General features: G+C 41.1%; 1 protein-coding gene across 2 annotated transcripts; it reads left to right on the forward strand.

Moving 5' to 3' along the window:
* Window positions 1-131: 131 nt before the first annotated feature.
* On the forward strand, window positions 132-22563 carry LOC135486959 (phosphatidylinositol 3-kinase regulatory subunit alpha-like). Of its 2 annotated transcripts, XM_064770170.1 has the most exons (24): window positions 132-230; window positions 965-1345; window positions 2840-2908; window positions 4614-4676; window positions 5349-5396; window positions 9539-9648; window positions 9877-10011; window positions 11034-11114; window positions 12360-12408; window positions 13545-13661; window positions 15287-15385; window positions 15587-15697; window positions 16010-16087; window positions 16714-16848; window positions 16990-17197; window positions 17426-17526; window positions 17702-17819; window positions 18209-18304; window positions 18810-18990; window positions 19242-19379; window positions 19856-19974; window positions 20175-20408; window positions 20642-20776; window positions 20948-22563. In XM_064770170.1, the coding sequence occupies exons 2-24, from the start codon at window positions 991-993 to the stop codon at window positions 21159-21161; spliced, it is 2994 nt and encodes a 997-aa protein (XP_064626240.1). In that variant the 5' UTR covers window positions 132-230; window positions 965-990; the 3' UTR covers window positions 21162-22563. The 2 variants fall into 2 exon arrangements, with proteins under 2 accessions (XP_064626240.1, XP_064626241.1); XM_064770171.1 differs by lacking the exon at window positions 2840-2908.
* The last annotated feature ends 1757 nt before the right edge of the window (window positions 22564-24320 follow it).

Raw genomic sequence — 24320 nt, forward strand, 5'->3', positions numbered from 1 at the left:
AATGGTGGCGTCACCTGTTATTACTTGACGAACTCCAACATCTCTCAATGTGTACATCGAGGATGTAACAAATCGCGGGCGCCCCCTACATCAAAAACAACAACACACACAATTTGATGACGTATTTCACAAGTGGCGATTTGAGGAAGTCATTCATTTTGGACAAAAAGTTACTAAAAACTTTGTTATTTCGGAACGAAGTGATTAATAGCATTAATAGAAACTAAGCTGTAAGTGTCCTTACATTGTAAAGCTTACTTTGCATTTATCGTTGATCGTTGTTTAATTTTCTGTTTTGTTAAAATTGAAGACTTGAACTGCTTTTTTGGAGGCCACACACACATTACATGATGATATGATTATGAAATGAATGATTGATGATGATCATGATGATGATGTCCTGACCTGTACTGTACTTTTACTGTGGTACTGTACAGAGTCAAAATTTACAATCCCTGGTCGGAAATTAAGTAGTTTGATGGCATTTAACTTTAAATCCATTGAACTGTGGCGCTTCTTTTGTCAACAGATGACCTTTTTTTAGGGCCGTGAACGGGGATGGTAAAGTCGTTCCCTATATACAGTGTTGAGTGTAGTGTATACGTCATCGGTCACGTAGTCTCTCAAGCCACGTAACCATCATCCCGCACTATAACACAGTCGTAGTCACCAAATTTTGATGCTTGAGATCCCCCTCATTGACCTCGAGTTTGAGGCTGTTCATTAATGTATCATTATTATAGTCATCAATACAAGTGCGGGCTTATGAGTTGATGTCTACATAAAGCAGCAGGTTTACATGTATTCTGGGGAGATATTCACAGACTGAGACTGACTGTGCCAGCCAGAAATTAAAGGTTACCATTACTGGACAATACCAAGTCACTGGCATTGTTGGGTATTGCAAAATGCATTTGATTTTTATGATGTTCATATAAGATTGTTAATTCTTGGTTTTTTCCAGGTGGCTTGTATGTAGAATGACCAAGAATGGCGGAGTTGGTGGTGTACACAGCTTTTCACTCATTCAAGCCCAGCTCAGATGATTTGAGTAGGGGTTGCATTGCCATTGAGCAGAGCGATGACCTGGAGGTGAAAAAGCCATTTGAATTTACATTTTCTGGGACTGTTGAAAAACCAGACGGATGGATTCGCGGTCGGAACCTTCGCACTGGAGAGACGGGTTATTTTCCGGGAACATTTGTGAAACACAAAGTCACCAGACCTTTCCCAAAGCCACAGCCTCGCCATTATTCTCCTGAAGCTGCTAATGCAATGGATGTGGACAGTTCTTTGGGATCAATGACGCTACAGGATGACTCTGGTTATGTCGGATCGCCTCGAGGTGGGTAACTTTGTGTCGAGTAGAGACTTATTCTAGTACAGTAGAACCTCTCTTAGCGGACACCTCTCTATTAAGGAAACCCTTTCTATTAAGGACACTAGTTTTGGTCCCAAATTGGTTGTTTCCATTCAATTTGACCTCTCTAATCAGGACACCTCTCTTTTAAGGACAGCACTTGTCAGTCCCGAGGGTGTCCATAATAGAGAGGTTCTACTGTAGTACATGTAGTGAATGGTCGACTTATATCTTACATGTATACATCGAAGAAGTGACAGTATGTCTTTTTTAACCTATTTGTGTCTGATGACCAATTCCACTGACCAATTAGTAATGTAGTCCTGATTTGTCTTCCTTGTTGCGAGCTTGAAATGAGCTGAAGGATATTCAATGGTTTCCAACAAAGGTTGTTTGAGCTCTGACCAATCGTGCATTTCACCTTGAACAAAAGGGTCACAGTGGCTTATGGCATTTTCCATGTGTAAATTGTGACTCGCTCTACCAAAACTAGGCGCTTGTCGCATCTGAACTTGACAGGTTGATACGGACTTGTTGTTCATTTCCCTATTGTTGACCTTTTGTGAAATCTATTACAAACTGATTTGGTCACATTCAACAAAAGGTCTACAATAGGGAAATGAACAACAAGTCCGTATCAACCTGTCAAGTTCAGATGCGACAAGCGCCTAGTTTTGGTAGAGCGGGTCACAATTGGCATAGGCCTTCTTGAGAAATCTGATATGTTTTGAGTGTGTGCATTTGTTTTGTTTGGACTCTGGTTTGTCTTCATCAAACCTGTCTATTGTTGTGGTGATTTGAGATTGAGAATGGTTGTGTCACTCTATACGACCAATTGGGGCTAATTTAGGGTTCATTTATTGATGTTATTGTTTCAAACCGACCTAATTTGATCTGTTGATGCGCTCTCTCACAGCAGATGTCATTGGATTCCCCAAATCATTTTCCAATCTTTAACCGAGTGCCATCTATTGGTATTACAACATTTTCTGACCCAATAGCAGCATCCACCTCCGTGAGTGTGTGCTTGTACCAAAAGAGGTCAGGCTAGTTCCTATGGTAACCACTCTAGTGATACAGCTAACTTGTTACATCAGTTCAAAGGATAATCTGCCGGCAGCGCCAAGCGGTACATGTATATCAGGTCGGTGTTGGTGACATTTGTGCAGCTGGTGCCAGTTATTGTTGGTGAAACTATCATGTAAAAGCCATCAAGGGAGTTACAGCTGACGTTGTCACATCTTTGGGGTAACTGTTTCAATAAGCAACTGGACCTTTCTGCACTCGGGCTTATCGTTTTTCATTTCCTTTCAAGAGTCATTTTCTCATTCAAGTAATTTTTAGCTTAGGTACATTTTTTGGGCAACTTTCTCATCAGGTTGCACCAGCTTTGTATTTTTTTGAGTTCGGGGCAAACAAGTTCAACTTCTGCATCGAATGGAAACATTATATGTTCAATTCCGGTGAATTCTTCTACAGGACCTGAAATATCAGGAACCATTGCTATGGAAACTGATGTTTTAGACACGATTGAGGGCGATAGTGAAGGTAGGTTGGTGCACATTTTTTGTGATGGGTTTGTTTTAACTTGTGCTAAGTGCTTACATTGTACAATCCCTCTGCCCTTTTGCATTTTGTTGTGTTATTTTTCTGTATTATTTTTCTTTTTGGTGGTGTCAGGAACAACCAGTTAGTGCTTTAATTGACCCATCCCAGTGACTGTCTACGTCTCTTTTTAAAGGGGTACAGTGGTTCACTCCCCCCCCATATTTTAAATGTATTATGTTTGTTTTTTTCCAGTAAAATGTTTTTTCTCACAACATATATTTTTCGTGGAGATTTGCGAACCTCGCGAAAGTATTACGCTGGCAAAAATGTGAAGGTCTACAGTACAAGTTTACTGGAAATGTACATTGTACAGTTTATAGAATAGAAGTGTGGAATTTGTCATGACTACCCTGTGTTATGTGTTATGTACTTCAACTACTCGGTGGTGCTGGTGATGATAATGAGCCTGGTTTGTTCCCAAAATTCTTTGTTACAGCCCCAGTTACAATTGACATCCTGAAGTTTGCGTATGGGCTATATACATGTAACCTACGCAAAACCCTGCACGTAGCTTGCACGAATGATCAGGCAACGCTCGATATAACCTTCGCATCAGCTGTGCGCAACTTATGCAGACCTTTCGCCCAAGGATTGTCAAGTTTCATGTTTCAAGCACAGGATATGTTACTTGTGATTGGGACTGTAACTGCAAACCCTTCTTGCTTACAGAATGTTGTATTATTTCTTGTTCATTTTCTGTCATGGTGCCTGAGGCCAAATCATTGTGATCCAAGCTTACAAGTTCAGCTGCTGTTTTTTGCCTTTTGGCGCATGCTGCAAAAGCTTTTTAAAGATTTCTCTTACAAAGTTCTTTGCGTTCTCTGATTCATTTTACTATTACATGTAGACCATCTCGTTGCATTTTGCAGATGACACTCTGTGTCACAAAAACACATAAAACTCCAGCTGACATCTAAATCTGTGTGTGACGTATTTGTTCCTTTTTAGTTTTTCCCTTGTGGCCTTATTATCTCAAATGCACAGCCATAAGATCAGTAATTTCACGATCCGTGTAACATTTTGCAAAAATATCATTTGCTGACATAAAAGCACTTATTTGAGGTTTTTTTGATACCAGTGATGGTCATGCAGGAAAGCCTGCCGACATCTTTTAGATGGAAGCACCCTTTCTGTGTTGATCACTGTTTTCTGAGATATTTTCCTGCTGTTTTTTTGCACCACCAATAATGTCTGCAATCCGTTTGCTATGTCTGCAGCCTGCTGTCTAAGAACATGCAAAAAATGTGAACTGTAAATCGCAAAATATGTGGCAAAGGCCAGTGACAAAGTGTTACCCAATCCATGTATTATACTGGTCAGTCAAGTCTGGGCCATTCCTTTGTTATCATATGGCAACATGATGAAAATCACCTTTAAATTGAGCAGTTATGTTACCTCATTGATTTCTATGGCAACTGATTTCATGTGGGCAATAGACAGGTCACTTAGTGTGATATCTTGATCCTATGGCATGGCTATATATATCTGCCCTTAAAAGAAATTATCACCTTAAGGGGTAAGGTAGGCGAACGAAGGCCATTGAATCCTCATATGAAATTTGCTTTAAAACAATAAACTAGCACTTGTGGAGAGCTTGCTTTCTTAGATTTTTATTCCTACGTAAATCATTTGTTTGTCTTTGCAGTGCCTTCCAGAAGTCACAAGTTCATCGATACATACTTCCTCAGGCCACAAATCTGTCTCCATTGTAAGTATACTGGTTCAGATGTTACAGTTCTGTGGTCACAATTTCATAAAGACCTCTCCAATTCGTGTACTTGTACCTTTAGTCCAAAGTCTGTGAAGCTGATTGGCTCTTGGTTCAACAATATTCCTGAATAAATGATACCCCATTCTCAATTTAGATGCAGTAGAACCTGATTTATAGTGTTGACTGGGACACTTTTCAACTACATGCCGCTTGATTCTTAGCGTGTATGTCTGTTTAACCACCCTGCATAATCTTATAATCAATAAAGGTTTCTGTTCTGCCAGCGGTGTACATTCGATTGGTGCCAAAATATGGCCCCAGTGGCGGCCGTTGACCCCTTGGGTGAATGAGGATTCACTGCCACTGCGTGATTGGGTTTTAGAAATGTCGAAAATTATCCATCCCATGTGGACAATTTTTAGGAGCATAAGTTTTTGCAAGCAGTGCTGCCTTTGCTGGGACACATTAGAGGTGTTTTGGTCTGAAACACCATTTTCTACCCTTTATATTTGCAATTCGAGAAAATTTCTTTAAAATTTTCATAATTTTATTTTGGTGGATGATGAAAGTTCTTCTGATTTTTCCACTTTCAAGTTGTGGCTAATTTGTTTCTTCAACTTCCTACTGATAGATTCTGTGCAGTCATTTGATCGTAACTTTCTTTTCCAGGTAAGGATTATATCTGGGGACCGAAAACAAAGGGAGCAAAGTGTGACGGTAAGAAAAGACTTCATTATGGTCATAACATTTTTAGAAGTCGAGATGTTTCTTGAAGGTAAAAACATGTATTTTAAGTAAGTGAAGACAACAACATGATCATTATTTTCATCATGATCTTTGTGGTATGAAGTAGTAGTCGAATATTCAGTGGCCTTTGGAACCATCCGATGAATTCCAGTTGGCCTTGCTTTAGGCTTCACTCTCTTGGCTGGCACGATTTGTAAACACTAAAAACCCTGACCAGAAGAAAGTGATTCCACCAGTAAATATTGCAGTCAAAAGTTCATCGGTGAAAAGTTCCCTCTTTCTTGTGGAAATATCTTCAAGCAACTATTCATCAGGAATTTTGTCCTGGAAGCACTTTCTGGTAGTTTCTCTTAGCGTGTAATGTAACTGTCAATCAGCGAATGCTCCCCACACATCAAGCACTTCCAGCTGGTGATGGTAAAAATAAGCTCCGTCTTAGATAACTCTACATTACAGGGTTCCCTTGAGCTTGAATATTCATCAGCTACACCGTGAAAGAAACGCATCAGTATTTGGCTGTTTTCTGTGTTCTTGCTTTGGGAATGAAGGCAAGACAGTATAAAAGAAACCTGCAAATGAGAGATTTTTATTGCTGTGCACCACCTGTGATAATTAGCGACAAAAATATTGCTCTTCTGCAAATAAACTTGTCATTGCTTTCTTGGATAGGCCTGCAGTGATGATGGATTCTTAACTACAGCAGACGAGAGACATTTGTTGCATTTGAAAACTGTGCCATGATCTCTTGTTTGCAACGACCTGTTCATGTTTCCATAAAACTGAACGAATTTTGGGTGATCACGACTTCTTATTGCAAAAATAATGTACAATTTGCATATATTCCCCTGTAAAGGCTCTTCCTGTTCAAAGGTTTGTTCAATGAAACTTCTTGGTCTTGTTAGCTGGTCAGGTGAACTTGGTGCAAAGCCACACCAGTTGGAACATCAAGTGTGTGTGTGGTCAGGAATCTCCATTTGAGTCAATACACCTGCCATGACCTGGCTTGAACTGTAAGAAAGAAAGAAGTCTGATCAAGACAGAAATCTCGCACAAAGTGTGTTAGTGTTGACTTACTGGAAACAAAGTGTTCGATTGTGGTGATATCCGATTGTAGTGATATCCTGCTGGACATCGGTCATGCTTGACCCATCAAAGGTTTTGATAAAGGCCTACAATATTCATGTTTATCTGAGAAAAATTGGTTCTTGTTGTTCAGATATTCGTTGTGAAAACACTGCTGTTCACAGCCAAATCTGCACCTACAAGAACACGATTATTAATGAGCTATTATTGAGTATCTTCGCACATTATTGGATTTATATCTGCAGCGCCCCAAGCATTGGGACTCTTTTATTATCTCAAGTGTTGACCAAGATAGGTCCTGTGGTGTCCTAAAAAAGTTCTCTTGATTAGTTCAATCGTAAGAAATAGGTCAACAAGTTCGTGAACATTTTTTGTATGATATCTTATAAGGTTTGTGAGAATGTATACAATATCCAACTTGATCTACTTTTAAAGGTACTATTTTGACCTACTTTAATGATCCCACTTAGGCATGTGACTCCGACATTTACACCCACAGATAAATGTTATACTCATACCTCGCCTTCAGGCTGATGTGATACAGAAAGTTCTCCTGCAACCAACATGACCAAGGGGTCTGCCCACACCTTCATCATTGGTAACAATAGCCTCTATCAACCAAAGCTCTCCAACATTGACTCACTTCCCTGCACTAGTAGCGATTGCCGTCCCTCCCACTTCTTTGATAGCTAATGCTAAACAACTCGACTAGCTTGAACAACTTTCTTGTGTATGCTATAGCTATCAAATAGCTTATAATGACAATGTTACATCCATCTAATCCATCTCTTTTTGTGTGAGTAACTTATGAGATAATGTACTTCCATTCAGGAGATGGAAACTGGGTTCTTTTCCTGCTCGGGATAATCATTGGCGATACTGCTGCCTTCTTTATAAAGCCGGGTGCCATTTACTTAATGCATTTCCCCTTGAGCTCAATGGTTATGTCAAGATAGTAAACCGATGCATCCACTGACCCTGTTCATCGATGATCCTCTCGTTATTTTGAAAAAAAAGGGGGCGCCATTTAGAATGTTTCCTGTGTATATTCAACTCGTAGTAGGCAGAATAAAGGAATGAAATCAAACGGCAGGATTTGCTATTTGGACCTTGACCTTTGTTTCAGGGGAGGGGGGATTGTCAGAATGCCCTGTACTAGTCCAAAAATGAAGTATTATCTCGCATAAGTTTGTGCCTATCTTTAAAGTGGGAAGTTTTTCTGCAAATTTCACAAAAAGTACAAACTATTTAACAGCTGTCAACTTTTCCTTGATTACCATGATGGTACATTGTAAGCTCTAGATCAGAAACTTGGTGATTATTTTGGGCCATGGAACAAAAATAACTTGTTTACCCTTACCCTCTGGTGTTTACTGCTGGTGCCAATTCATTTGATATCTGATATATCAAAAACATTTGGTGATTGGATTTCACGGGATACTCTTGTAAGCTCTCATAAATACTCTTGGCATGAAGTACGGATTGTTTTATGTAACCTGTGAAATGATAGTCATAATTTCTGTTGCATGGCCCTAGCCATAAATTGTCACTCTGATTAAGGAATTGAATTCCTTTACAGAATGTCAGAAAGCGTGAGAATTGTTCAGTTCTACATCATGACAACATTTTCTCAATTTTAGGTCGGGACGGAAGAGTACTTATTTCCTTTGACAGGAAATTAGGCATGTTCTACATGCTACAGATGAAAAATTGCATGCTAAACATAACTCTTGTTTTCCATCATGGGCAGAAAAATTTGTTGACGACGATTTAATCAAATACGATACTACGTAGTTCTGATCCAGGAAAGTTTAGGTTGATATTTTGTTAGTTATGGGTGCATTACAAAAGGGCACAGCAATTCTTCTTGAAAGAGCTGCCTCCGAGAAGGAAGACATTTATAAGGCAAAGTCAATTGCTTCCGTGATTCTCTCGGATAAAAATAAAAAATATTTTGACCAGAAAATTTTGTTTTCTCACATTTTCAGTTAATCGCCTAGCAGCGTGCAGGCTAACCAAGGTATTAAAAGAGTCTTGCCTAAAGGCGGAGTTCACAAAAAAGTTATTATGCACTTATTCACCCACATTTTACTTAATATCATGTTTACGATGATGATCAGAATATTGAAAAAAATCATTTTCGAGGTTTGGAGTACTTCGACGTTCAAATGACACTTGTTTGCTCTTAATGACATGAGCAGGTGCGATCCAACGCTAATCATGACAGGTGAAAAGCTTCTTCTAGAAATAATCTCCCGTCATCCAGACAAAAAAATAAAAGCACGCAAACATGATGATGTTCAGTTGTCAATCTTTTTTGCAATTGAGCCTGTTGCTGTTGAATAATAGTAGGGGCACCGCACTGACATTTCAAATCACGTGTTCATGACTTTGTATTCCCTTGGCCATAACTATCCTTACTAAAAGCCTTCGCTCATTTCCTGTGGATCAGGAAGTGGATGGGGGAAGGATGCTAACTATTCTACGCTGAGAGAACCGACACTGATTAACCGTAATATCATTATCTCCAGCTCGTAGATGCACCTATTATTTTATAACTTCGAACAAGTAGTTTTCAGAAAATATCGATTTCGATTTCAAAATTTCTAAAGAATGAACGTGTTCTTTTGTCAAGAATTACTGCTTGATGATGTGGAAGACTTTGACTGCTCATAAGAACATGCACCGGTCCAGGACTACGTATCCCGCCATCTGTTCCCACATTTATCCCCCTTGATCTCTCATGTTTAGGACAATGATAACATTGACTGATTTGTTACTTCTGATGTCCCTTTATAAAAAAGGCCCGGCCCCATCCTGCGTCCCAATTGGTAATTTCAGCAAATCTTGTTGCAATTTTGTTCCCTTCTCGAATTTTCTTGAATCCTGCTTTTAAACATCTGTGTTACAGGACCATCCGCCCTTATGATACTTGACTTAACCATGGTCTTCCTACCGTTCCGTGTGCAATTTCATGATCAATGAATATCTAATATTCTAATGCATTACTTTGTTTCCTGTCTTTTCAGCCTGCAGTCTCTTCATTCATCACTCGTGCCAGTCGTATGCAAATACATGTAAAAACGTCTGTCAGCGACACAGCAGCGTTCCGAGCGAACCAGTCAGAGAGTCGCAAACGGTGAGTTACTGTTAAAGGTGGTGAGGACGCTGATGAGTAAACATCTACATGAATGAATGAACCTTCAAGACAGATATTCGGACACTTGGTCTTGACATTGGGCAGATTCCAGCTCGATATCAGATGTTTACAAACCCTCGAAAATCTTTGCCAGGAGCCATTGGATGCCATGGCAACATGACCTCTAAAGTAGAATCTCATTGGTTTATTACCCCCTCCTTCTTCCAGCCCCTCAAACATTGGTCGGTGCAGAACGTGATTGAGTGGATGGCGGTGGTAAATCTTTCCCGTTATGTGGAGATTTTTAAGCGGACCGAGATTAAAGGCGAAGAGTTGCTCTCAATGGATGAGGCAAGGCTTGAGGTACGGCTCAATTTGTTTCTGTTTTATCAAGGTAGGAAATGCCTCAGAAAAGAATTTGATGACTTTTGCCTGCATTTGAAACTCAAAAATGACATCAGAGGAAAAAAAGTTGTGGTTATCGGTAGGTTTAGCCATGCAACGGCTCAAACAGGTGCTTTCTTCCATTAAATTCATTTAACAAGACATGCTTGGTACCATAAAAGTGTAAGAGTCGACGATGACTTATACCACCTAGAATACACACATAGTCCGAAAACAAATTGACATAAATGCCATAAAGGGATGTTAATATGACGCTCAAAGATAGATTGTTGGTTCGTGCAAATCTCCTTGGGGATATAGATGTTTCGGGCAGAGAGTTCAATGCCAGGTCAGTTAAACCCTCGATACATGATAAATGTCCACAATGAGGTGATATTGTTCAGTTTGAGAAAATGAACATTTGTGTTACAGAAATGGAAAGCAGAAATAATTAGTCATTAGATGATTTGTTATACCAATAAGTAGGTTAATGAAGATGGGCATATTTTTACAGGTTTACACTAAGTATTGTATCACCTTGATCCTACTCCATCAAAGAACACGATATTACAATCTTTGCCTAGCGGAAGAGAAATCATGTCATCGGAAATAATTTTGCCAGTCATTACCACTGGATGACAGGATATATTTCACTGTGATATCAAATTGGGACCCGTAATCTTCAGAATCTAAAATCAAAGGTTCCCATGGCAACTTTGCAAGAGAGGAAGGAAAAAATGAACTTGCATTACGGCGTGTGTGGAAAGGAAAGAATTATTATTGACTGAAGAGCTGTTTTAACCCTTTCCTGTTTCCTGAACACAGGTGACCCTTAGCAAGGTCCTGGGGCATTGACTCCATTGAGTTAACTAGTCCCTTTACATCAGTTATTCTGTCTAGTCATTTTTCGTTTATAGGGTGGAAGCTTAGCTGAGATTTTATAATGATAAGAAAACCCTATTCATTTTCCTTCTTTCACTGATCATCTGTCTTGATTTCAGAGCATGGGTATTCTTGACGGTTTCCATAGGAAGTCACTCCTGACTGCGGTGGATGAGCTGAGTGGGAGGAACCCAATGGCAGTAAGTACAGAAGGTAGTGCAGTGCTCTTTGCTTTGGGATTGTGAACCAGGTTTCAAAAATGTTCTGGGATGTTTCATGTTTGGGATTTTTGCCCTTCGGGAGGCAACATGAACATTGAACTTGCAAAAGTTTCAGCTTTATGCCAGGGAAGCAAAGGCTCCAAATCAAGCTAAAGCAAAAGCAAATATAGGCACAAAAAGTTGGCTGTCGTTATCACACTGATTGTCTGCTGGCGCACGTCTTTATGGCGACAATCTACTCACCGGTTGTCGTTATTGGATTGAATGATGGGCCACGAGATGGCCATCACTGAGGGGATCAATATCTCTTCCTTGAAGTGATTGTTGCAACTGATATTTATGTGATTAACGAGAAAAGGAAAGTCCCTGGGCACTTGTGCTGACCAATCAGATACTATGGTTATACACAGACAGCAATCGGCCACTCTCTCCACTGGAGATCGATGTCTATCCCACCTTATCCACCTTATATACAAGAGGCAGCCATAATGGGTAATAGACTGGTTGGGTCTTCAGAAAACCTGCTCTGAGAAAATAATTACTGTTACTCTAATGGGTTTAGAGCTGCCAGTGTGATTGTCTCCTAATGGCCAAGCTCAATTTGTCATTGTCTTCAATGTCTTGGTTTAGATTTGATTACATAGCATGCTGGTCTCTCAGGTGCTACTCATGGGCTGGTGTTCAGGGACACTGACTGGTGTGGTCTTCAGGGACACTAACTGGTGTGGTCTTTAGGGACACAGGCTGGTGTGGTCTTTAGGGACACAGGCTGGTATGGTCTTCAGGGACACTAACTGGTGTGGTCTTTAGGGACACAGGCTGGTGTGGTCTTTAGGAACACAGGCTGGTATGGTCTTCAGGGACACTAACTGGTGTGGTCTTTAGGGACACTGACTGGTGTGGTCTTTAGGGACACTAACTGGTGTTGTCTTCAGGGACACTAACTGGTGTGGTCTTTAGGGACACTAACTGGTGTGGTCTTTGGGGACACAGGCTGGTATGGTCTTCAGGGACACTGACTGGTGTGGTCTTCAAGGACACTGACTGGTATGGTCTTTAGGGACACAGGCTGGTATGGTCTTCAGGCACACTGACTGGTATGGTCTTCAGGTACACTGACTGGTGTGGTCTTTAGGGACACTGACTGGTGTGGTCTTTAGGGATGGTCTTTAGGTCTTTCTTGTTGAATGCCTGGTCACAATCTTTCTCATCTTTATCTTTCAGCAGCCCTTCAGTTCTTATTTTCCTCCATCAAATGGTGCTCTACAAAAAGGTATGTCCATTTAAACGTCCAGTTCTGTTATTGTAAGACCAAATGTAAAAGAACCGCGGTGTGTCCCAAGTAAGCACCTGTTCCTCTACAGTCATCAGAACTTGGTCCTTTTCATGGCCACAGGTGCAGCTGTTATTTTGCTTGTGGACAGTTTTCTCATCCAATCTTGTCACCCTCTATTGGATAATTCATACTCCAGCAAGCCAGACTACTGTTGATCAATCTTCCGTCATTTGATATCTTAAAATAAACATCAACATCATCAATATAAGGCTAATATTGAGCTGTATTGAACTTGCCGTGAACTCTCAGTTATTTACTCCCAATATCATGTAAGTTCATTAAACACTGTGTGTGATTACGAATGAAAGATCACACAGGGCTAAAGCAGATTAAACAGAATGAATCACTTAGTGTAATCGAGGATTGGCCAGCATTTGTGTTAAGTCTCATGGGGTCATGACACTTTGCCGGGAGAACAAATCGACCTGGAAAGATATGGAGATGTAGATGATTCATTATAGTTTAAGATAGATACCCTCATTTTTACTAGTTTTGGAATGTAATCAAAAAACTTTTTCCATGGTCTTGACCTTTTAGTCTTTTAGTAATTTTCGTAATTTTTTAGTCTAAAACTAAAAGGTTTCATTTATGATGGCGGGGAAGTTCTTAAATACAGTGGAACCTCTGTTAGCGGACACCGCTCTATTAAGGACAACCTCTTTATAAAGGACACTATGTTTGGTCCCAAATTGGTTGTTTACATTCAATTTGACCTCTCTAATCAGGACACCTCTCTATTAAGGACAGCACTTGTCAGTCCCGAGGGTGTTCATAATAGAGAGGTTCTACTGTACCTGTTCAATAGTTAGCATGGTGATGGCCCTAATCCTGGCATGAACTCTCCGGTCCTTAGCAATCGCAGCCCCATCTTAAGAATATCCGTGGAATGTCATGTCGTCTTAAACAGTACTTGCGGCTGCTGAAACTTCTAAAACATGTCAATGGAGTTGATAGCTGTTACCTGGCTGGTACTGACAAATTGTCAATGACTAATCAAGTGAAGAGGTGATTGGTTTGAGTTTATCCTGGCATGACCTCTCTTGTCATTAATGATGGATGCTTTTATTTTGCAGGCAGTCTTCCCCCAGAGGCCCATCAGTTTATTGAATATTCCTTCTCTTCATTTGAAAGATGTCAGATCTGTGATAAGCTTCTTCTTGGCATCATGAGGCAGGGATTTACGTGTCGAGGTAGGTTCAAAACTTTGTTGAAAAAATACACCATTTTTGGCCTTGGGCAAGTCACTTCATATCATCGCCACATCACAAACCAAGGTTCCTTGTATTTCATACTGATGCTGCTGCAAACAAACATCCCCATCCAAGTGAGAAACTCGAGAACGTTGTGTCTCATCCAGGGCCAATAACGCCAAGAGAAAATTGATCAAGAACTTGTGTTTATTCTTGACAAAATTACATATAACCAGTCCGAAAACTTTCTATTTTACTCTATATCAAATGTCAAAATCAAAATAAGCCCTCAGTATTAGCTGGAAGAGTTAGTTATTTACATTTACCACTGGTGAATCCATTGTCTGTTTTCTGACGTTTTTGTCTGGGCTCTAGGTGCTGGTTGCTATTTGATGTTGTGACAATGTATATTTAGCGTTGCTGGCTGAAGAAAGCAACTACCCACATATTTGCCGACAGACATTTTGGTCTAGAATTGAATGAAACTACATGTAGTTGAAAAAATTCTGCACTTTCAAAACCGGTTGAAACAGTAAAGGTCAAGCTGTCTGGTTAACTCTTTTTGACATCCGAAATTTAGTTCTGGGTCTCCGTGTCGTGTGCACCACATGTGGAGTTATTGATCAATTTAACCTTGCTCCAAGTACCACCACTTCACCCAGTTTCAGTAACCGGGCCTCCTCCATTCCACTCCCAGTTCCACTCCAGGCAAGCTGGGTGACCTAAAGTATTACAAGGGCTTGCAGTTGTCATATTTCAGTGGTACTGACCTGGATTGACTTGCCCGAACTCCAAAGCAGTGTGTCTGTATCATGTATGGGACACATGATGTTCAGGTTATGAGTTTTGACACCTTAGGCCACACCAATACCTTGGATGGGGAGGAGGCAAATTTTTCTTCATCGGATGAAGGGAAAATAAAGATAAAAACCTCAAGATATTATGTACAGAAAACCATGTGAACAACACTATGTTGGTACATTTGACTTTTGGTCAGTATCCAAAGTATTAAGTTGGTGTGGCCTTAGTGTTATAATACATCGTCTCCACTCCTGTGGCTGCATGAGAGGCGGCTTATTCTTCGTACTAAACTTCTTTGGCTCAGAGGGTTCATCTATTATCATATGTTGTGCATCCTATAAGTTCCATTTACTTTAAGACCACACTCAATCAGCTTATATAACAATGGTCCTGTCTTTATTTGATTGCTTCTAAATTGTTAGGAAAACATCTCCATCTAATCTTCCTCATTCCCTCTCTGTAATTGTGCCCAACACCATCATCACTCATCTGTGTTGTAAAAGGCTCGTGTTGTAAAAGGCTCGTGTTGTAAAATTGCTAACAAAACAACATTTTCCGCTGCAAATTCTCACTCAAGCCATTGAAACATACATAAGATGCTATCCTTTAATCCGGACCATCTTGTTCTTTTGCCTGGATTGTCAGTGTACTAATGCGGGATACTTGTTATTGTGCCAACCACTTATCCATATTCCAAGACTTTGGCCAGGAGAAATTGCTAAAACAACAACTTTTTCAGATGTCGTTTTTTTCTCACCAAAGTCATTAAACCAATCCGGTATGAGATGTTGTTCTAATCCAGGCCTCCGTGGCTGTCTTTACAGAGTGTGGGCTATGCTGTCATCGTCAGTGTGCCAGTGCTGGACTGCCGGACTGTAATGCGGAAAACTTTGCCAAGAGGAAGCGTATGAGTTTAACTAAAGGTAGGTCAAGGCCGTTTCAAATTTCGGATTTCAAATCGCGAATTAATTCAAGCCATTACTTGAACATGACATCGAAAGTTAATTAGCCATTAGAACCTTTTGCAACTCGTTCAAGTAGATAGGTGGAATACCAGACATGTGGAGATCATTTAAAAAACTTCCTGCAACCTTGAATTAGGCAATGTTGTTGTCTCCTTCCAGGTTCTGTTTTTGGGATGCCACTCAGCGATCAGTTCTCAAGACGGCAACAAGAAGCACCTGGGATCGTGATGCATTGTTTGAAAGAAATAGAAGTACGAGGTCAACAACCAGGTGAGAAATTATCATAACATTTTGGTGTTTTGGAGGCGATCCACTGAACGTGGTGACGTGACGAGGACTTTGACGGGAACGAGACAGGAGCCAGTTGATCACTCGCATATTTCATTATAATTTGTCCACTTTAACTGTTTAAGGACAGAAATATATTCAAGTTAAATGTTTCAGGCAAACTTCGAAGTCAAAACAAATATGTGCAAAACATCTTTCTATTGGAGGAAATTGATATCTGTATTGATGTCCTAAGGTTGAAATATCATGACTTGAAGTCATTATGGTCATAATCTTTTTGTTGATCTTCTTCAGGGGTTGAAATTTTGGAAGTGTATCGCAGGTCTGCCACCACCGAGTCAATAAATGATTTGAAAGCCATTTTTAATGCTGGTGAGTATCGAAACAGATCTTTCTGATAATGTGATCAGTGGCATAGTGGTCAGAGCACCAGGCTCCTATCAAGAGGTTGCGGGTTCAATTCTATGAAGGGTCTTGGCTGTTTCATCTCTGTGTTCTTGTGCCAGAGGCCTAAATGTCATAGCAGGTCAAGTATGACGTCATTGTAAGACAATATTGTTTACCATAATCTAAACAGTCCTTATGTTACCTTGGTATCAAGGGAAGGGTCATTTCCTTTTGTCCTAGCACAGTAGCAGGTAAGGGTTATTGGGACATTTGATACAGTGCTCTGTACAGACCATCCCTATAGGTTTCCAGTGTCACCTGATGACGTCACTCTGCTCTAATTGACTGCTAGGAAGTGTCTGGCAATTATTGTATCAATCTGAAGACATATTCCTCATTACTGACTAGACTCTGTTTCATGAAAAAGTAGTGATTTTTAAGAATGAGTCAAAATCAGTTTTTTGGTGATTTTGCACAGTAAATGAAGTATTTGAACAAAATGTTATAAAATGTTATATTTCATCTGATCCTCAAGTTCAAAGAATCTAAATGTACTTACTTTACTCCGGCTCTCATAAAGTGATTGATGATCTGTCTACTTTGGTTTTCAGCTGAAGTACCTACCGATGTTGACCTACAAACACAGGATGTTTGCTGCGTTGCCGGCCTGCTGAAGCGCTATTTACGGGAGCTCCCTGATTCAGTCATCCCGGAGGAGTTTTATGACCGGTTTTTGGATGCTGCCAGTGAGTTTTGATACAAGATTTTTCTCTTTCATTTTGCTTGAAAAAGGGAGGGAAGCCAAAATTGTCCTCTTTTTGGGGCTGTGAATAAAGCGTATTTCGTGTGCTTTACCCTCAGATCTCGAATTTTTCATCCTATTGCAGGAAATCGAAACAATGAAAAATGTCGCGATTGCCTCCGTGCACTGACGATGGAGATGCCGGAACATCACCAAGGCACCCTGCAGTTTCTGATGGCGCATTTCTGCCGACTATGCCAGCAGTCGGCTGGAAGTGGCGGCCGTGATCCTATCTCGACGTTGTCTCAGGTTTTCTGTCACATACTTCTCCGCCCACCGTGGACACAGACAGTGTAAGTACTACTAAGTCTGTGGCTCATTGTGCATTGGAATTGCACTTCTATCAATGCATTAAGCTTCCTTCATGCTTTACGCAGCCATAGCAGGAACACAAAGTCAACACACAGCGTCACACGACCTTGTTCGGCCGCAATTGCAGTGGAAGTAAAAAGATTAAAGCACGCTGAACCCTTTTTCCCCTTCAATGTGTATTATAGCAATTAATCCACACTTGATTATAGGGATGTTGTGTACAAGACTGACCTCCATATTCGCATCATCGACCAGCTTGTACGGGGAGGCACCTGGGGTGAGGATGTGCCCAACTACCTCGTCATGCCTCGTAAGTAGAAAATATTAATGATTTTGCAAGAAAAAGGAAATGAAAAGTTAGATGTGTTACCTTAAGGAAAAGGTTTTGTTAAAAAAATTGATTACGATAAAAAATGGCCAAAAGTTATTTATGCTTAGTCAAATAGTGATGAATTCTAAAAAGTACATTGTCATTCACTCTTCAGCAATGTCGCCATCCTCATCGACAAATGGTTTTGATGACTTGAACGCAAACACACCCACCACCATCACATGCCCCAATAACCTAATGGAAGCAGAGTGGTACTGGGGAGATATATCGAGGTAAACAACTGTTTTTAGTTACTGTTCTGTGGCATTTGCCACTTACCTGCTTGGATACCTGTATTTGTTTATTCAAATCCCGATCTTACATTGTTGCCATTAGCGATGGGCACAACACCCTGGGTGTCTCGGTAATGACAGGTATGACTCCCACTCACATGACCTGCCAGCAGAAGAAACAGCAGTTAACTTGCTAGTTTGAAACACATAGCCTTTCTGCAATGTGTTTCTGTTGTTGTTGTAAAATTTGCTCATGCATGTTCAAGTCAGAAAAATTGGTCATAAGGTTAGGCAAATCACCAAATGTATAAACTCTCAGCTCTGCCTGTGAGTAACCTGGGCCTGAAAGCTACTCTTCCGCTGCTGAGGCAAGACTGGTGTTTTTTCAGGGAAGACGTGAATGACAAACTCCGAGACACACCAGACGGCACATTTCTTGTGCGTGACTCGTCTAACAAGGAGGGAGACTACACACTCACTTTACGGTATATAACTATCACTATATGTACAGTAGAACCTCCCTAAGCCGACACCTCTCTATTAAGGACACCCTCTCTATTAAGGACACTAGTTTTGCTCCAAAATTGGTCGTTTCCATTCAATTTTACCTCTATAATCAGGACACCTCTATTAAGGACACTACTTGTCAGTCCTGAGGGTGTCCTTATTAGAGAGTTTCTACTGTAATTGCTTCTTGATCTGATGTAAAAGCAGGAACATTCTTCTTGAGCTTGGGGAAGTAAATTGGTGACCAGCCCAACCATATCATCTAAAAGTACAATCCTGGGTTCTCCGCAGATTTGAACCCAGGCTCTGTTGCGTGTTTGCCAGCAGTGTTGACCCCTACACATTTAGGCTCCTCATATAACATAACCATTCGTTGGAAAATCTCAATCAGTACTTGGTGATGGTGAACCTAACATTTGTTTCATGAGTGTTATTCGTGAGTAAACGGCGCTCTATTTGAAACTTTTCCTTTCATTTTCACAGGAAAGGTGGTGGCAACAAACTGATCAAAATATATTGTAGGAATGAGAGATATGGCTTCGTGGAGCCTTACTGTTTCAATAACGTGATGGAGTTGATCTATCACTATCAGCACAACTCGCTCTCACAGTACAACAAGACGTTGGATGTCATGTTGAAGTATCCTGTCTCCAGGTTCGCAGAGGTAAGAAGGAATTTTCTTAGATACGATGCTAATCCGTGCCCAACCATACATGCCATAGTGGCACTCTGGCGTGATGATTAGGAAACAAAACTCAAGAGATGCATCTCTAGTTAATCGTTCATGCTCAAAACGTGAAAACTTCACTGCCCTTGTCTGATGTTTATCTTTCATGGCATGGTACTGTAGTGAATTCAGAGATTACAAAGACGATTGAGTCAGGATTTTAAATCTGTTCACTTGAAATGTTCCAGCAATCGGAGGAAGAGGAGTCGTGGAACACGTCGCCAGGCAAGGATATGATCGAGAGGCTGACGGAGATCAAGCAAGAGTACAAGGCCAAAACAGAGGAGTATGACTCGTTGTATGAAAAGCATTCGCGGACAACACAGGTGAGTTACCCCCCTACTTTCACTTGATGGGCATGATGCGTTTAAAAACTTCAGAAACATTTGAGTCCTTAGTCACATTGTTCTGTGATAAAATTAAAGTTGAACTTGATGTTCACTTTAATATTTACATAAAAATTGCCCCTGACATGACCAGATATTAACACTGATTGAGAAATAAGGTCTAATATATGGTTGAAGGAAACATGTATTTCTTGCTCTGTTTTATTCTCTGAGAAATCATCAATCATGACAAAGGCATGATCATGATGAAGATTTGTCTGAGAAATCCTCAATCATGATCATGATGAAGATTTGTCTGAGAAATCCTCAATCATGATCATGATGAAGATTTGTCTGAGAAATCCTCAATCATGATCATGATGAAGATTTGTCTGAGAAATCCTCAATCATGATCATGATGAAGATTTGTTCACTCTGAAGGTTTCCACTAACGTTGCTGTATTTTGCCATTGAAGGAAATCCATGTGAAACATCAGGCACTTGAAGCTTTCAAGGAGACAGTGCTCGTCTTCGAGGACCAGGTCAACTTGCATGAGAGATTCCAGAAAGAGGCTGCTCCTCACGAGATGCAGAAGTAAGTTCATTTCCCGCTTGCTTATCATGAGTTGGTGCCTACCACTATGGTTGAGCACCGATTAAGTTTATCATCCACCGTCATATGACTCTGTCTTTGGCTGAAGTGGATGAGTCAATCACAAGCTGGAGTCTACTTGGAAGGGGATCTTTGCTTAATCGTACTCTTTTTGCGTCTTCAATATTTGACTTTCTTTACAGATTAATGGAAAACCAAAAGTTACTGAAGTCACGCCTAAATGAAATCGAGAGCAGTAAAATTCAACTCGAGGAAGACATACGCCAACAGATCGGAATCAATCGCAATCTGATTGGCAAAATGAACAGTCTGAAGCCGGATATCAAACAGTTGTACAAGCAGAGGGAAATGTACAAGAAGAAAATGTTGGATCATAAGATCGAAATGGACACGATCGACCATATTTTAGAAGACAAGTGAGTAATCCTTGTTTGATTGTTTTTCTTCCTGTCCTGGTCTCCTTGTAACTCGGATGGGAATGCTAAAATGTGCAAACGATCAAAAACCCTGCTGAAGTGAATTGGAGGAATCAAAGAATATTCTGAAACCAACAGGATAAAATGCATTCATTTTGCCAACTTGCTTGATTTCACAAAACCAACATGCTCCTCTTTAGGAATCCTAATGTTGTTTTATGTTTTATCTCAAGGTTGCCCCACCTTGACCAGAAGACGTGGTACCTTGATGTGAGCAGAGAAGAGGCCCTTCAGCTGCTGAAAGGGCGACCCGTTGGCACCTTTATCATCCGACCGAGACAAAAGGGAGGATATGCTCTTTCTGTTGTGTAAGTGTAGTTCATTTGCAGAATCTCTGACAAATTCCCAAAAAATGGTCATCACTGCCAAAAGGTTCTCTGGTTAACCCATACCGAAACCCCTCCAGGGATTCTACAATCAAGCCATGAGTTTTTTGCTCCATTAATGTCATAAGTAAAACCTTTTCTCATATTTTCCAGTTCCAGAGAAAAAGTGGAGCATTGCATCATATGTCAGGACAAAAACGGGCATTTTGGTTTCTCGCCGCCATGCACGATGAGTTCGCTGATGGACCTTGTCTTGCACTATGCGAAAAATTCTTTAGCTGAACATAACCAGGCATTGCCAGTGCGACTTTTGTATCCAGTTCAACAGTCTGAAGAGTCGCAGATTTACACCTCCATGCAACGATAACACATCTTCCCTGATCAGACTTTGGGCCTGATCTACTCTGTTAAATATTGTTTTGAAAGCGGTGCATCTAAATGTAACAGGAGGATAAACAAAACTGAAGGGACAAATTTTCGCAGTCATTTTATCATTTTGTATCATCCTGAGAAGATGGCGGTACAATGACTTGGTAGAAGCGACCTGTACATAGCCATAATTATCCACGGTGGTTCTGTAGAATAGAGTTAGGTGGTAATAACGTAGGAGAGATGTTTTCCCTTACTAACGAGAGGAAGTCTGCGCAAACCTATCAATGCCATTCGATATTTGGCAGGCGATATTTGAGTTGATAGTTGCTTTTGGGGAAGGTTCTTTCCTGAACATGACTTCCAATACCTCGAGTACCGTCCTCCAAAGTTATTGCCTCCTGATTGTGTATACTTTGTTTGTATCTTCATCATCATTTATACTTTTTCAAATTTCTACCAAAAATCATCCTAAAATTTTTCTGAAACTCAGTTTCAGAGTTTCACAAACTTGTGTTAATCAACAAGACATTTTTTGGAATATTTCAAATGTGACGCGCTCTACCAAAACTAGGCGCTTGTCGCATCTGAACTTGACAGGTTGATGCGGACTTGTTGTTCATTTCCCTATTGTAGACCTTTTGTGAAATGTGACCAAATCAGTTTGTAATAGATTTCACAAAAGGTCTACAATAGGGAAATGAACAACAAGTCCGTATCAACCTGTCAAGTTCAGATGCGACAAGCGCCTAGTTTTGGTAGAGCGAGTCACAAATGGAATATTGTAACAGTGGTCTTTATCGCTACACTTTGGAATCATGGATTGTATTAAATGTGAATAGAGTGCATGCTTATTGGAGCTGTATGACAAATGTATTTTGAATGTTTTGTAGCCTGTAATCTGAAAAATCTTGCAGATATCAATGTTTGGGCCACTGTGTGGTCACCTGTATAGCTAGCTTTACTCTCAAAGAGAATGCCTGCTGCTCAACTTTTACTTTGTATATTGTCGGACATATAGAACAATAAGCAGAATCATTGGTTTACTCTAATTTTTCAGAATTGGGATGTACCGGATACATTTACTGCCGCAGTAAGATTTTAGTTTCCCTTTGCAGATAGCAGAACAGAAAGCTGTCCTAGAAACTTCTACAGATGAACATTGTCACTGTGTAAAAGCATACTGGGCTGTACACCCAACACCGCAATGTAAACGGTGTTGAAATGTGCTTCAAAAGTACAAGTTTATCATTTAAGACTTCTCAATGTCATCGAGAGCCTTATAGAATTGATTGGTGAAGTCTTGATATCTGTACCGGTACTGTAGATTTAAAATGCCTTGCAAACATTTCACAGTTTACAATATTGTAAATGTAGTGGTAAAAATGAGAAATAAAGAGTAAACATTTAATATTATATGATGATCTTCAAGTTGTGCTTTGTTTTTACCCTGGAGAGGAGGTGACATTGTGTAGTTGTCTGAGACTACACCTGGTTTCCCTGGAGAAGATGTGACAGTGTGTAGTGTGCTTGAGAGGGGCCTGGTTGTCCCCTGTTGACCTCTGGAGAGGAGGTGACATTGTGTAGTTGTCTGAGACTACACCTGGTTTCCCTGGAGAAGATGTGACAGTGTGTAGTGTGCTTGAGAGGGGCCTGGTTGTCCCCTGTTGACCTCTGGAGAGGAGGTGACATTGTGTAGTTGTCTGAGACTACACCTGGTTTCCCTGGAGAAGATGTGACAGTGTGAAGTGTGCTTGAGAGGGGCCTGGTTGTCCCCTGTTGACCTCTGGAGAGGAGGTGACATTGTGTAGTTGTCTGAGACTACACCTGGTTTCCCTGGAGAAGATGTGACAGTGTGAAGTGTGCTTGAGAGGGGACTGGTTGCCCCTGTTGACCTCTGGAGAGGAGGTGACATTGTGTAGTTGTCTGAGACTACACCTGGTTTCCCTGGAGAAGATGTGACAGTGTGTAGTGTGCTTGAGAGGGGCCTGGTTGTCCCCTGTTGACCTCTGGAGAGGAGGTGACATTGTGTAGTTGTCTGAGACTACACCTGGTTTCCCTGGAGAAGATGTGACAGTGTGTAGTGTGCTTGAGAGGGGCCTGGTTGTACCCTGTTGACCTCTGGAGAGGAGGTGTCATTGTGTAGTTGTCTGAGACTACACCTGGTTTCCCTGGAGAAGATGTGACAGTGTGTAGTGTGCTTGAGGGGGGCCTGGTTCTCCCCTGTTGACCTCTGGAGAGGAGGTGACATTGTGTAGTTGTCTGAGACTACACCTGGTTTCCCTGGAGAAGATGTGACAGTGTGCAGTGTGCTTGAGAGGGGCCTGGTTCTCCCCTGTTGACCTCTGGAGAGGAGGTGACATTGTGTAGTTGTCTGAGACTACACCTGATTAACCTGGAGAAGATGTGACAGTGTGTAGTGTGCTTGAGAGGGGCCTGGTTGTCCCCTGTTGACCTCTGGAGAGGAGGTGACATTGTGTAGTTGTCTGAGTCTACACCTGGTTTCCCTGGAGAAGATGTGACAGTGTGCAGTGTGCTTGAGAGGGGCCTGGTTGTCCCCTGTTGACCTCTGGAGAGGAGGTGACATTGTGTTGTTGTCTGAGACTACACCTGGTTTCCCTGGAGAAGATGTGACAGTGTGTAGTGTGCTTGAGAGGGGCCTGGTTGTCCCTTGTTGACCCAGTGTTTTACTTGAGACCGCAACCAATAACGAGTAAAAGGAATGTGTTTATAAAAATGTTTTTTTAATCTCGATTGCTGTTGCCCGTAGGAGCCACCCAACTAATTTATGAAGATATCCCCAGGGATGAAATCCCTTTTCGGTGTCTTCAAGAGGTAGGGTGTCGAGCTTGATCGTCACCTCCCCCAGTTCATCAAACCCCTTTGAGGTCACCAAAGACGGAGAGTAGCAGACGACACTTCGCCGCGTGAACTCCTCCGTCCAAAGGACTTGGTTGTCCTTCAGCATCGCCCACTTCCATTTATAGCACCGCCCAACTGGGAGCTCCGCCTGACATATCCAAAATCCCGAGTCCTCCAAAACTTCGTTGGCTTTCAAGCAGAGATCGTGGTTCCACTCGCCAAGTTCACGGAGCGATCCAATGACGACAGGACGCTCACTCCAGAGAGCGTTGTGTTGGAGCCCGAAGAGTGTCTT

The sequence above is a fragment of the Lineus longissimus genome, chromosome 4 (assembly GCF_910592395.1).
Source record: "Lineus longissimus chromosome 4, tnLinLong1.2, whole genome shotgun sequence".
NCBI classification, from domain to species: Eukaryota; Metazoa; Nemertea; class Pilidiophora; order Heteronemertea; family Lineidae; genus Lineus; species Lineus longissimus.

What these genes read in the sequence shown, in the direction of transcription:
- LOC135486959 (XM_064770170.1), top strand. Translation starts at nt 991, where the DNA reads ATGGCGGAGTTGGTGGTGTACACAGCTTTTCACTCATTCAAGCCCAGC. An exon ending in TGGATGAGGCAAGGCTTGAG is followed by an intron (nt 10,012 to 11,033) that starts GTACGGCTCAAT and finishes TCTTGATTTCAG; the next exon opens with AGCATGGGTATTCTTGACGG. An exon ending in CAACTACCTCGTCATGCCTC is followed by an intron (nt 17,527 to 17,701) that starts GTAAGTAGAAAA and finishes TTCACTCTTCAG; the next exon opens with CAATGTCGCCATCCTCATCG.